The following is a 14,726-nucleotide window of genomic DNA, read 5'->3' as shown; positions in this document are numbered from 1 at the left end:
TTTTTTTTTTTTTTTTTTTTTTTTTTTTTTTTTTTTTTTTTTTTTTTTTTTTTTTTTTTTTTTTTTTTTTTTTTGTTTAACACGATCTAGGTGGAAGTGGCATTAGAATTTTATATTATTTAGTCGACAAATGCTAAACAAAACTTAAGAAATATGGTAAAGGTCAATGAAATTTCTCTCTAATTGAATACCGGTCTTTGTGATGGCTAAATAGAAGAAGACTAGGCAAACCTTGCCTAAACCCGAATTGGCGGGCAAAGAAGTTAGGTGAATGGAAATAGACAGAAGTATCACATTTGTCTAAGGTTGAACAAACTCAACCTTAGCAAATTGATGGTTAGTAGTGTATGTTAAGACAAATGGTGGTTACGAGACAACTTGCTACTAAGCTTCTTGTGTTCCATATTTCTTTATTATGGGGTTTACGTAACAAGTGCGCTTCCTCTGTTTCTTTGCTACGGTGAGACCTCGCTTTATTTGGTAGTGAAGGGGTGGAATCAATGTCGTCTTAACTGAGTTGAAATAGTAAGTCGTCGAGCCTACGGTCATTCTCATGCCCTTACCTTTGTTGCTATCAAATCTACACTTGACCATTACTATAATCGAGACTCGGGCTTTAACCTTTTCAATCATTAGTTGGCCATAGGGTTGATCACACAACGTTCGTGAATTTCTATCCATACTTTTCTAGAACTTTTAGTTTTAATAACGGTCCAATTGTATAATTTTACCGGATATAGCTTTAATAAAAATTTATAAGATAAAGACGCACCATCCGGAGTCGGTGGTGAGGTTGTTGGTTTTTAGGGCACGGTTCTCAATGCTGAGGTGGACTGCTCGTGTGCTCCATACCTACCTATACTGATTGAGTAAGAGAATTTAAACTAACAAAATAATAGCAACAAAAAGAAATATTGTTTATAAATTTTAGAGATTTATATAAACATTTTAAAAATTAAAATAACAGGAATTATTTAAACCTCAATTTTTTTTATACATATCTTTAATGCGAATTGATTTGTCAGCTAATTCGACAGAACATTTCCGGAAGGGAGGACGTTGTTCTACGCCACGTCACCGGTTTCTTTGCTGCTAATTTACGCCTCCACGTTGCTAGCCTGACCTTCAAGCTTTTTCTTCAACCCGACAATCTAGCCATTAGCGAACCTTCTCCCTTGTTGGGGCGATCTTATCCCGTTTCATCCCTGCATCTTTTCCCGCTCTCTTCCCGGCTAATGTTCTCAGGTTCTTTACTACCTCTCGCACACAATGATCACTCACGTTATTCGTGGGAAAACGATTCAGACACTTGTTGTTTATGCATTGTCTGTGTCTCTCGCACACAAATGATCGCTCGCGTGATTCGAGGGAAAATGATGAAGACACTTGTTGTTTATGCATTATCTGTGTGTAATTTGATAGAAATTCACGTGGTGACTGGTTTTCAATTGTTAGTTAGTGTTGGCTTTCATGCAAAGCGAAACAAGTTTTTGAGATTTATGTCCATTTTTGGTTGTTGGATTTGATTTCATCCCATAGAATGCCGAGTATGCTGTGGGCTCTCCCGCCTAGTAGGGGAAATGTTACAGGTGGACGCGAAATGGGGATAGATTTCCGACGCGAACTTTGAGTTGTGGATTTTTGAGGATTTGACTTTCGTTATGTGAATTTTGTGATTAACTATGCTGTTTGATCGTTATTTTTAACGATGTCTTTCTTTGCGAGGTTGAGAGTTCGGACTTTACTCCTCTTTCTATGATAGTGTACACGGTTTCATTTTTTCTTTCATGTTGTTTGAGCTTGATACTAAAAATTTTCTATAGGCCTGATTTTGAAATTTTCTTTGCTCTCTTTCAATCGTCCTTCAGATGTTGAAGTTCTAATCCATGACGAAATATTTATTTACTATTATTATTATTTTTTTGTCTTGATGCAGTTCATTGAGTCATCAATCATGCTAGGAAATTCCAAGCTGGAGTGCTTGTTTCTTCGAATTGCACTTGCTTTGTGCATACTTATTAGCTGTCTGAGCTTTGGGAATGCAGGGATCACCAGTACATTCATTCGATCAGAATGGCCATCCATTGATATGCCTCTTGATAATGATGTATTTGCTATTCCAAAAGGTCACAATGCCCCTCAACAGGTAAGCTCTTGATATTTTGGTGCCAATTTCATTTTACTTTGGAGCTACTCTTGTCTTTGGACTGGGCACTTTATGGAGAATAACAAAGATATCCCCATCACTTCCGTGTAGGTGCACATCACCCAGGGTGACTATGAAGGCAAGGCCGTTATTGTCTCATGGGTAACATCTGATGATCCAGGGCACAATAGTGTCCATTATGGTACTTCAGACGAAAATTATGAGTTCACTGCAGAGGGAACAGTGACAAACTACACCTTTTATAAATACAAGTCTGGTTACATTCATCACTGTCATGTTGGTGACCTCAAGGTAACCGAATATAGTTTTATTATCGATGGAAATATTAATCTTACTTATAACTTCTAGCTGGTAACTCCATGCGAGAGTTCAGAGATTAAAAATTACCAGATATGCAAACTTCTTTTTTGTATCTTCACTTTCATTAGGCTCTCCCTCTCACTGATGGGAATGGTTTCTCGTCAGAAATTTGACATGGACCATAAAGCTAACTTAACATGCCATATTTATGTTTGCTTCCAAGATTATTGCAATTCTCTTCCTCTCTTGACTAGACACACACTCCATCTCTCTGAAAATATGTTCCATTGATGAGTTTAATGGTTCCCCCTTGATCCAGTACAATACCAAGTATTATTACAAGATTGGGAGTGGTGATTCTGCTCGAAAATTCTGGTTTCAGACACCCCCAAAGATTGATCCTGACGCTTCTTACAAATTTGGGATAATTGGTGAGAGTTCTCTTTCTATGTGGAGTACTGATGTCGAAGTAGGTTTTCTAGCTTATTTTTGTAACTTAATCTTACATGTGCAGTGTTTATTATTGAACCATTTGTATTTCTTCTACATTTCTTCTTTTTCTCTTTCAGTTGTACGACAATATATGATTTACTTGTACTCATGTCCCCTCAAATTAGATGGGTTAAGTTATTTGATGTGTTTACATGATACCATATGAAATTGAATATTAGTTGTATAATCGAAGAATTACACAACAAATTTCATTCATCATGTTTTCTAGAGGCTATTAATGAATGATTGATGAACTTGTCAACATCTGAGTTGATAAAACTATGGTAACCTTAATATCTGTAATAAAAGTACATGAATGTATTAACTTTTTATTTCCAAAATTGATTGATTATCATTAACAAAATATTCTCATGTTTATGTTTGTTGTATCTTGTTGACAAATTATAAATCCAAAATTGGTTGATTACCATGACCCTCAGGTCATGGTACTAAATAATGTCACATGGGGCTTAGAAAATCAGTGGTTTCTCCTCTAAAGTGACTTTCGTATACTGTATGGTATGTGCTTGGCTCCATCCCCCTCAGCAGTTTCCCTGAAGAAAAGTAAATCTTTTGTTAAACTTACCAAGTCTGCTGGTTCTCTTTTCGAAGTACATTTCATCTTGTTCAATCTACTTTTGCATCCAGTAAATTTTTGCAACATAATGTAGTATATTAGATACTAGGTAGGTTGCATGGACATTCATGGAAATAAAAAAAAAATGAATAAATAAATAAATACATCTAGTAGACTTTTGCGTCATTATTTATTTAACCTGTTGCTTCTACTAAATAGCTATTTATGCTCTAGGTGATTTGGGCCAGACATTCAATTCTCTTTCTACTCTACAGCATTATATGAAGAGTGGTGGGCAGACAGTATTGTTTCTTGGAGATCTCTCTTATGCTGACAGGTATCAATTTAATGACGTTGGTCTAAGATGGGATTCATGGGGTCGATTTGCGGAGCAAAGTGCAGCATATCAACCTTGGATTTGGTCTGCTGGAAATCATGAAATAGAGTACATGCCTTACATGGTAAAAATTTAAACAATTTGATTCAATCATTGAATAACAATATTTCAATTCTAGCTTAGTAATTATATTATTTAACAATACTTTCCTTGTTTGATGTTGTTTGCGTAAATATTTTAAACTACATTATTATTCTATGTGGATATGTAATATGGTATTTACGTAATCTGTATAAATATGTTTTCTTCTGAATTTAAATACTGAATCTGCCTCTGAGTTACTCCTGAAAGATGGGAAAAATATTTTGTCCTGCTAATTCAGAACATATGTTGTTATTATAATTTCCTAAATGCTCGAAGTTCACTCAGCTCTGTGTTGGAATTAACTTTAGACTTACTCAGCTTCATTAAGAATTGAGTCAACTAATTGTAATGTTTATCATGTTTTTTTCTTTGATATGATTCCCTTTTTCTATTTTTAGGGTGAAGTGGAACCTTTCAAATCCTACATTCATCGATATCTGACACCTTATTTAGCATCCAAAAGCAGCAGTCCTCTTTGGTATGCAATCAGGCGGGCATCGGCTCATATTATAGTGTTATCTGCCTACTCTCCATTTGGTAAATACTCAATATACATATTCTTGCTTTGCACGACTAGTCAACTTCTTTAATAGTTGCTGCTCTTTATGTAGGAAGTTCTCGTTCCTTTCATTTCCTTCTTATTTGTACATCAACATTAGGTTTGCACTTAATTACTAATTACTACCAGAATTGAAGATCAAGAGATTTTTTAGTTAATTTTTCCTTTCCTTTCTTTCCTTTATTTTTATTTTTATTTTTATTTATTTATTTTTTTTTTTTTGGTTGTGGGGTTGTTTGGGTCCCCATAATTGTACCCTTACAAGACAGTATTGTAGCTTTTAAACATGTATTTGACAAATTGGAAAGATAGGTTAGAACATCACGGGGAGAGTTCCAATCACTTCAACTTCTTTACAAAATGGAGCTAATGACGTTGGTTTTGTCTAATGAGCGTCAAACTTTGGCAGCTTTAACTGTTGGAGGAATTCTTCCTCTTGTATGTCTTTTGCATGTAGATGATATTGTAGCTCCAATTGGGGTTAGAAAGTTGTTCACTTCATAGACCGAATTTGGATAGTTGACATGATCATCAGTATATGCCATTCTCAAATACACGTGATTAAGCTATTGAACTGTCGAGTTTAAGCATTTCCCATGCAACAAGTTTTTCTGTTTAAGAATGTTGAGTGGCTAAACTTTGCAGATCTACCCTAGCATTTGAAAGGTCATGTGTCCAACAAGATAACCAGTTCAAACACCGCAACTGAGGATTGGTTCCATTTTCCTTCATGTAACCGTGGCATGCGTAGTTCAGTCTAGCTTTAAAGTAGAGTAAAGAAAATTTAACATGTTAGTTTCTAGCTAATTTGAACACTTAGACAGGCACTTGGATAATGAACTCATGTCCCGTATTATCTTATGTTTTCCTTTAATCTTTTATGAAGGCTACCGACTTTCAAGTTTTTGCCCTTTAGAAACTTTACAATTATTTATTTCAGTGAAGTACACACCTCAATGGCACTGGCTTCGTGAGGAGTTGGGAAGGGTTGACCGGGAGAAGACGCCATGGTTGATTGTTCTTATGCATGTTCCAATCTACAATAGTAATGAAGCACATTTCCAGGAAGGTGAAAGTATGCAATCAGTATTTGAAAGCTGGTTCGTGAAGTACAGAGTTGATGTTGTCTTTGCTGGTCATGTCCATGCTTATGAACGATCGGTATTTTGCTCTTTCCTTTTTAAGCCATATGGTGGTTATTTCTACCGTAGATTGGAACAATTTTTTCTGGTGTGCAACTTTGTTAGACAAATGCTTATGTTTACCTTGTTGCTTCGTTAAATAAATGCTTATCTCATGATTGTCTTATTTGGATTCGAGTTTTATTTCCCTCCTTTTTTCCTTCTTATTTTTAGTATCGCATCTCAAGTATACACTACAATGTAAGTGGTGATCATCACACCATACCAGACAAATCAGCCCCTGTTTACATCACAGTTGGAGATGGCGGTAACCAGGAAGGTCTTGCTGGAAGGTAAAATTTATTAGCATTCACTAAATTCGTTCATTGATGTTTAGATATGAGATTCAATATGTCTAACGTGGGTTATGGTCTGTCCATCTGTATTAGGTTTAAAGATCCACAACCAGAGTACTCAGCATTTAGAGAAGCCAGCTATGGGCATTCAACTTTGGAAATAAAAAATAGGACTCATGCATTTTACCACTGGAACCGAAATGATGATGGGAAGAAAGTGGCAACAGATGAATTCATACTACACAATCAATACTGGTTAGTGCACTTTTATGTTATTATTTTTTTAATTATTATTCAATTTTCAAACTTTCGAGAAAAAAATAAAAGAATAAACGGACATACAAGAAAAAAAAAAGAAAAAAAGAAAAAAACGAAAGAAAGAAAGAAAGATGGAAAACCCCACAAAATGAGGGAAACTAAAGTCAGGGTCCCCAGTCAAGTAAAATAAGACCTAATGGCAAGGCCGACGTTAAACCTAAAAAGAGTCCAAACGTGACTCAAAGACCTCTCTCAACTCTTATCAAGACTCTGTTCACCCCAAGACTCCACATAACATTCAAGTTTTCATCGAGAAAAAGAGACAGTATTAGGGAAAAAGGAAATCTCAACACAAGGAGTCAAAAACAAAAACCTATATTACAGATATAAGAAAAGTCTCCAATCAATCATAACTACAACTTCAATGGTAAGGAAACAGGAAAGCAAGTATTCTGGAAGTGACTTACCGACTTGTGTCTAATGGAAGGGGATCAAAGTGAAGATATTATTGTCTTCACCACTTCAGTTTACATGTAAAATTGATTTCAAGCTTGATTCATTTGAGATGTGTTAGACTAAATGATTTTGTCTATTCCTGGATCTCCCTTCACTAGGCCTCTCTTCAGAATCCAAGCAAATAAAGTTGTTTGCTCTTTCTGAAGAGATAAATTAGAAAGAAAAACATACCATCTCGAGAACAATTTTCTACCCTCTGGTCTTTTCTCCCGCTTATCCCCATCTGCTTTTCTGTAAAAGTACAAGCACATATTTAACCACGCGATCATCATAACGCAAGCGCATTCCATATTACATCTAATCAAACGGCTGATATAAACTTGATGCAGTTTGTGAAATCTCTTGCCATTGATCATTAAGACATGTTCTCGTGTGCAGGGGACGTAACCATCGAAGGAGAAAACTGAAGAAACATATTCAGATGGTGATTGATGAAGACATGAACTCTTGAGATTTCAGCCATTAAGCGCCTGAGGTACAATAGCTTGATACTGCTTGTGTGAGGAAATACACTTATAATATGCGTCTGTTTTATTGAGATGTTTAGCTCTTATCTCTGGCTTTTCAAATGGGTTCACTGGCTTGGGCATGTATAATGTTTCGATGGATCTAAAACAGTTTATGAATAGCTTTACCTATATTTTCAGAGGCCAGCTTTTGAAGTGAACAGGCCATGCCCGGTGGCTATTAATATATTTTAGTAATCCCAAGGAAACTTCCCAATATTTCTCAATTGAAATGATGAATGGAAGTTAACATGGCAATAAGGTAAAAATTGAAAGAAGACATGGTGACAATATCTCCGACACAATTTCAACTATATACAAAATTAAAATTATTGTCATTATTTACCATTTCAATTGCAATATCAATTTTTAATATCATTTGCCATCAAATTGGGAATAACCCCCCTTTTTTACAATGGTACACAAGTGTTGTTGACTTCAATTCTAGAGAAGTTGAAGGAAAAGAAAAACTCCAAATTAATAGGTGATTCACCTATTAAAACAGTGATGAATGATATCTGTTGGAGGTGAAAACTCTAATGACAGGGTAATTAAGTAAAGCATCAAACGTGGAAAGACTCTGAAGAAGGGAGGTGAACTTCTAAATGACATGGTAAATCGATGAAATCACAGTGGGTCACCTCTGGAGTTTCCAACACAACACACCTTTTTAAGGTAATCTTGCCTTCTTCTGTGACATATAGTTTGCTCTTATTGACCACAGCTGCTCCCCAACAAATTTCATGTCTGGTCGTTCGGCTCGTACCGGTGCTGCACATTGGATTGCCAATTTGAACATTTTGATGACAATCTCTGCGTCAACAGTTTCCTCCATTGAAGGATCTAAGGTTTCCAGAATTTTGTTTTCACTATACTTGTTGAAAGCCTGCAACGAATCAAAGTAAAACAAGAAGCGATCTTTCAGAAACGATGAGTAAAAAGTTCGTTCGAAACTTGAAAGGTTTCTTAAGAAAATGATTAGAATGTTTAACTCACCCATCTTATTGTGACCCGCTCATCAGGAGGCCTCTTAACTTCCAATGGACGGCGTCCTGTTAGAATTTCTACGAGTAAAATCCCAAATGAGTAGACATCACTCTTGGTAGTAAGTTGATAAGTCTTCATATACTCTGGGTCAAGGTAACCAACAGTTCCTTTCACCTGAGTTGAAATGTGCGTTTGATCTGTACTCAATGTTCCAAGCCTTGCAAATCCAAAATCCGCCACCTTTGCTCTCATGTTTTCGGTAAGAAGAATGTTGGTAGACTTAACATCTCTGTGAATAATTTGCTTCTCTATTGTCAACAAGAAAAAAAAAGGTTAACTGGCTGGACAGCAGAAAATATCCAATAAGATAACCCTAAACAAAGCTTGGGACTAGTGGTCAATAAGGTAATAATAAAAGTTTTCAAGCCATGGTAGCCGCCTAACAAGGATTTAATGTCCTAAAAGTTCTGTTGTCGACCAGCTATGGTAGGGTCAGGTGGTTGTCATGAGAGATAGTGTGAGATCTCGCATCTCTTTATAAGGGTGTGGAAACCTCTCCCTAGCAGACGCGTTTTAAAACCTTGAGAGTTAGTCCGGAAGAAAAAGTCCAAAGAGGACAATATCTGCTAGCTGTGGACTTGAGTCATTATGAATGGTACCAGAGCTAGACACCGAGCGACATGCCAACGAGGAGGCTGAGTCTCGAAGGGGGGTGGACACGAGGCGGTGTGCCAGCAAGGACGCTAGGTCCCGAAAGTGGTGGATTGGGGGGTCTCACATCGATTAAAGAAGGGAACGAGTATCAGCGAGAACGCTAGACCTTGAAGGGGAGTGGATTGTGAGATCTGACATTGGTTAGGGAGGAAAACGAACATTGTTTATAAGGGTGTGGAAGCCTCTTCCTACAGACGCGTTTTAAAACCTTAAGGAAAGTCCGAAAGGAAAAGCTCAAAGAGGACAATATCTGCTAGCGATAGGCTTAGATCATTACAGATAATTGAGGCGTGTGCAAGTCGGTGTTCATAATATTCTTACCGAGGGACTTTGAGCAGTAATTGCAGATCCACAAAAATCTTCTCTTAAAATAATTTTTTAAAAATAAATATTATTTGAGACATAAAATAATTGCTAATTAAACAAACTCTTCTATATATGTTAAAATATACACACAATCAAATGGATGTGTTGCGTTAGTAATTATGTCCACTTTCAAAGTTGGCCCTTCCTGATATCAAAAAAATGAGTGACATTTATAAGCCGACTAATGAAAAAGATTCTAACCTGCATACATATGGAGGTAAGTTAGTCCATGAGCAATGTCAATGGCAATTTCAAGTCTCTGATTAAAATCCAATACTTTTCCATGCACGCCTACAATGATAAAAGCGCAGTCATGAGCCTTAAAGAAGCCATCAGAGTTAAACAACAGGTTAATTTTTGGTCTTCCATAGGGTAGAAACCTTACCGTCCAAGTGTTCTCTAAGAGTACCATTTCCTACATATTCCGTAATGATAATGCGCTCATTTCCATGATCAACATGACCTAGCAGCTTAACCAGACTCCGATGATCAATTTTGGACAGTAACTCTACTTCACTGCTAAAGTCAGTTCGTGAATTCTCAAACAGTTCCTGCAAAATAATTGTGTTAGAGATGCTGTTACTATTCTCAGAAACAAGGGTTTGAGATTTTACATATCCTATCATCATAAAAACAGCATAAGAATTTGGTACTTGCCTTTTTTGAACGTTTTATGGCAACTACATGCCCATTTTCTAGTTGTGCTTTGTAGACAGTTCCAAAACCTCCTTCGCCTATGCGCAGAGCTGGGGAGAAATCTTGAGTTGCTCTGGCTACTTGGCTCATGTTGAGATGTACAGATCCAAGGCGTTTGAATCTGGGAGATGGGGAATATCTAGGACTAGGTGGTACTCGAAGTGGACTGGCCGGAACCTTTTCAGGAGCAGGGTTCATCACTTCAATGGAGGCTGAATGAACTGAAAGAAAGAATTTATAACTCAATTTCGAGAACATTTGATGCTCACCAGGTAATGTCAAGGAAGGGCAGTGCCTTTGTCAAAAAAGGACACAAAATACACAATTTAGACATACTGCATTCATTGACATATTGAGAAGAAAAATGAGTGACTGAAGAGTGAATAAAAATGTTCATCTTGCAATGGCCCTTCTTAATGGATAACAAAAATTCTAAATTGAGTTGCCACTTTTAATGGCTTTCAAGCTCATTTGGTCCTCTTTGGGCTTTTTCTTCTGGGTTTCCCACGTGTATGCTAGGGCTGTTTCCACGCCCTTATAAGGAATACTTCGTTCCCGTCTCCAACCAATGTGGGATCTCACAATCCACCCCCCTTGGAGGGCCCAACGTCCTTGCTAGTACACCTCCCAGTGTTAGGCTCTGATACTATTTGTAACCGCCCAAGCCCACCGCTAGAAGATATTGTCCTCTTTGAACTTGTCCTTCTAAGTTTCCCCTCAAAATTTCAAAATGTGTATGTTAGGGAGAGGTTTCTACACTCTTATAAGGAATTCTTTGTGGGATCTCACAATCCACCCTTCTTGGGGGCCAGCGTCATCGCTGGCACACCTCCTAATGTCTGGCTCTAATACCATTTGTAACAGCTCAAGCCCACCGCTACCAGATATTCTCCTTTTTAGGCTTTCCTCTCAAAATTTAAAAAGCGCGTATGCTAGGGAGAGGTTTTCACACTCTTGTAAGAAATGTTTCGTTCCCCTCTCCCACCGATGTGGGATCTCACAATCCACCCCATAGGGCCCAGCATCATCACTAGCACACCTCCCAGTGTCTAGCTCTAATACCCTTTGTAACAGCCCAAACACACCGCTAGCAAATATTGTCCTTTTTAGACTTTTCCTTCTGGGTTTCCCCTCAAAGTTTCTAAACGCATATACTAGGGAGAGGTTTCCACACCCTTATGAGGAATGTTTGTTCTCCTCTCCAACCAACGTGGAATCTCACAAAGGTGAGGTAGAATCTTTAACTAACAATACTCCTATCCTCATAAACTGCAAGAAATTCATATAGAACCAATGACTCACCTGATGGTTGTTCTATTTCAATGCCTCTTTGAACTGTGCGTCTCCTCTTTCGATAAAAACAAGGACAGAGAACACCAAAACATAAAACGAATGTTCCAGTCACTACCATTCCAATAGTTTGGGAGGTTGCCAAAGATTTCCCATCCTGTTTCGCTCTATGATGAGGATAATCACCATCTTTAAGCTTAGTGTATTCCTCCTCCCTTTCTTCCCTTAACAGTTTCCTTGATGTTTTAACTGAAATATCATCTGCAAAAAAGTTGCATTTGAAACACCTGATTCCATCCGAAACCGAGTAAGGAATCTGATGAGCACTTGAAACCCCTGATTCCATCATAAACTCATGAGCATATACTCTTGGCGATAGGGCCAGCAACACGCCCATGACGGACGCTATTATCGATGACATAACAAGAAGAACAGCCATCTTTGGAAATCAAACCCTAAGAAAGCGATCAAAACTATTTAATCAATTTATTCCATCCCAATCATAACCGCTGAGACGAATAGCAACAATTTTCCAAAGCCACTCCCAAATTGCCCTAGTTCAACAGCACCACCAAAACTTACCGGAACTCGGAGAGACGATCTAAACTCACTTCACGAATCGCCAACACTCAGAGGCCAACCAAATGAAGCTCCGATCAGAATAACAGCAGGAAGAATCCCATCGGCGGCGAAGCTAACAATAGAGTGAAAAACAACCAATAGCAACAACAAAGAATCGTCGAGAGAGAAGGCGATGTACCATAGATAAATGGAGTTGGAAGCGATAGGCTTGGATAAAGTTGACCGCTCGGAAAACACCATTTCCTCAACAATCCTTTGCTCCAGTAGTTGATTTGAACATAAATTTCGTCGCTTCGTCAAACTCCTGTGATATTTTCCAGATGATTAATAAATACAAAAAATGTTACATCCATTTCAAATCAACGGCCAGGATCGAAGTTGACTGGACTCCAGTAGTTGTTTTCATGATTATGTGGATTGTTCTTCATCTTGACGCGGCTGCAGCGGAGTCGATCAGATAGTTGGAATTTTATCCAATAATAATGAAAGTATTTAATTATTATTCATAAGGCAATTCCATTAACGGTCAAAATGATGAAATGTTTTGGTAATTAACTTTGACACGTAGTATTTATTAATTATATGACTCGACCAACTACAAAGAATGTTATTTATTCAAATTTCGTAATTAACTTTTTTATTTTGAGTTTTCTCAAAACTTAACTTGTTTAAAAAAATAAAAATAAGAAAATTATATATATATAAAGAGTATTTATATACTTAACTTTAGAAATTTAAAAAAAAAAAAAAAGTAAAATAGTTATATAATAGAGCTTTAATTTTAATTTTAACTTAAAGAACAAGTAGCAATTATTTACGGGCCAGACTTCCCGTAGTCCAATGGGCTCATATTAATCTCCAGGCAGAAGCCCAACAAACACCGTGAAACAGCCCAACTAGTAGTTTACAGGCCAGACTTCCCGTAGTCCAATGGGCTCATATTAATTTCCAGGCAGAAGCCCAACAAACACCGTGAAACAGCCCAACAAGTAGTTTGCGGGCCAGACTTTCCAAAGTCCAATGGGCTTTTAATAATGTCCAGGCAGAAGCCCAACAAACATCGTAAATAAAAACAACTAATAAAAAAATTACTCATACCATAATCTAGGGCCATTTATTTATTGTTAATATAATAACCCAAATTTCAAATCATATATAATAGAAACATAGAAATCTAACAGAATATTTTTAATAAATTATATTCATCACATTCTCAAATTAGAGTTCTTTAAAAGAAAATTATTTATTATCTTAGAAATTACAAATAAATAAATAGAAAATTTACTAAAAACCAAATACATTTAGTTAACATGAAATTATGCAATATATATATATATATATATACATATATATGTTGTGTCAAGATGTAAAATATAAATATAGGGAATTATATACCATCATTTATTAGTACATAAATACGTTATTTTATTTTTGTTATGTTTCCCATATCTTAAATTACTAAAATATCATACAAATGGAAATGTCTGTTTCATAAAAATCTTAAATTCTCACAAAATAAATTGACGGTGTCAAGTTGTATTCAACATTATCTTATAATATTTGTTTGCTTTATTCTTTTTTTAATTTTGTTGTCGTGATAGAGATGGATAAAGCTATTCTAGAGAATAATTAATTCATAAAAAAAAAAAAATGAAATATCTGAAATTATAACTAACTATTTGATAATAAAACTATATAAAATCTGACCTGTGGTGATATATTTTGATTATACTCTTCAAACCCTAATTATTTAGGGTTTAACTACATTAGAAATATATTTTATTAGACTAAGTGCATTCATAGTAATAGATCAATTTATTAATTATGGCATCTTGATTATAGGTATATATATAAATCTAATGCAATCGTGTTCCGAAAAAGTTATCGAGTACGATGACTAATTTAAGTGAAGGAGAGTGTCACAACCATAACATAAAGAGAGTAGGTTGTGACCCTCAAGTTGAGACAGGTATAGTTGCAATACTTAAAAGGCGTCCATTCAGCCACACAAGAGCTAAATAGAATAATGAAATAATCAGGAGGACGATGAATCATCAAACACACCGTATAACATGTGCAATTAAGAAAAAATGAGACATAAATAAGATAAAGACAATGAGTAGACAAGAAAGTTACAGATAGACTTATTACACGAACTTGCAACAAGTGGGAGACATTACATTTCGTTGATTAGCCATCTCCAATTGCTTGTCACAAAAATTTCAAAGTATATCCATATATATGGATATTGATGGATAAAGGTGAAAGAGAGAGTAAGTAATGCAAAAAAAAATTGACTAAATATGAAAAAGTGATATTTTTTGAAGGAAATAGTAATGAATATGGAGGGCAAAGGAAAGGGATTGTGTGACACTTCACATTCACTCATTCATTTGCAGGCAGAACCACCAAGTGAGGGTTATCCAGAACAGGAGACCAGGGTTTAATTTCGCCGACTCAAATATCAAATATTTCAGCTCTTTCTTTCAATTTCTTTTTAATTTTTACTTTTTTTTAATAAATAAATGTAAAAAAAATAAATAAATAAATAAATTAAATAAAGAAGAAGAAGAAGACACTGGAGTTTGGGGTCTCATTTTTCTAAGATGCCCATCGAATCGAATAAAATTGCACTTTTCCCCTTTTCCACCAACTTCTCACACACACTCACCTTTTTATTCCAGATGTTTTTGACTATTCCTACACTTTTTTATTTCTTTTCTTCCTTTTCTGCAATTTTGTTTTTTTTTTTTTTTTT

General features: G+C 36.0%; 2 protein-coding genes across 5 annotated transcripts; one reads left to right on the top strand and one right to left on the bottom strand.

The window, feature by feature from the left end:
* The first annotated feature begins 1,044 nt into the window (after window positions 1-1,044).
* LOC111792704 (bifunctional purple acid phosphatase 26-like) lies at window positions 1,045-7,480 on the top strand. 2 transcript variants are annotated; one of them, XM_023674262.1, is made up of 10 exons: window positions 1,045-1,245; window positions 1,937-2,146; window positions 2,258-2,458; window positions 2,787-2,898; window positions 3,771-3,997; window positions 4,416-4,554; window positions 5,517-5,737; window positions 5,932-6,050; window positions 6,147-6,308; window positions 7,206-7,480. In XM_023674262.1, exons 2-10 carry the CDS (start codon window positions 1,955-1,957, stop codon window positions 7,276-7,278), a joined length of 1,446 nt encoding a protein of 481 aa, XP_023530030.1. In that variant the 5' UTR covers window positions 1,045-1,245; window positions 1,937-1,954; the 3' UTR covers window positions 7,279-7,480. The 2 variants fall into 2 exon arrangements, with proteins under 2 accessions (XP_023530030.1, XP_023530031.1); XM_023674263.1 differs by lacking the exon at window positions 1,045-1,245 and adding an exon at window positions 1,609-1,725.
* A 201-nt stretch (window positions 7,481-7,681) lies between these two features.
* LOC111792703 (calmodulin-binding receptor-like cytoplasmic kinase 3) lies at window positions 7,682-12,407 on the bottom strand. Of its 3 annotated transcripts, XM_023674260.1 has the most exons (8): window positions 12,147-12,407; window positions 11,969-12,080; window positions 11,399-11,841; window positions 10,058-10,317; window positions 9,786-9,951; window positions 9,602-9,691; window positions 8,330-8,628; window positions 7,682-8,219 (listed from the first exon to the last, which is right to left on the bottom strand). In XM_023674260.1, the coding sequence occupies exons 3-8, from the start codon at window positions 11,823-11,825 to the stop codon at window positions 8,004-8,006; spliced, it is 1,458 nt and encodes a 485-aa protein (XP_023530028.1). In that variant the 5' UTR covers window positions 11,826-11,841; window positions 11,969-12,080; window positions 12,147-12,407; the 3' UTR covers window positions 7,682-8,003. The 3 variants fall into 3 exon arrangements, with proteins under 3 accessions (XP_023530028.1, XP_023530026.1, XP_023530027.1); XM_023674258.1 differs by having other exon boundaries at window positions 11,969-12,407; XM_023674259.1 differs by having other exon boundaries at window positions 11,399-12,080.
* Between the last annotated feature and the right edge of the window lie 2,319 nt (window positions 12,408-14,726).

This window comes from Cucurbita pepo, chromosome LG04, assembly GCF_002806865.2.
Source record: "Cucurbita pepo subsp. pepo cultivar mu-cu-16 chromosome LG04, ASM280686v2, whole genome shotgun sequence".
NCBI classification, from domain to species: Eukaryota; Viridiplantae; Streptophyta; class Magnoliopsida; order Cucurbitales; family Cucurbitaceae; genus Cucurbita; species Cucurbita pepo.
Note: the sequence above shows the minus strand (reverse complement) of the source record. Positions and strands in the feature narration are given on the sequence as shown.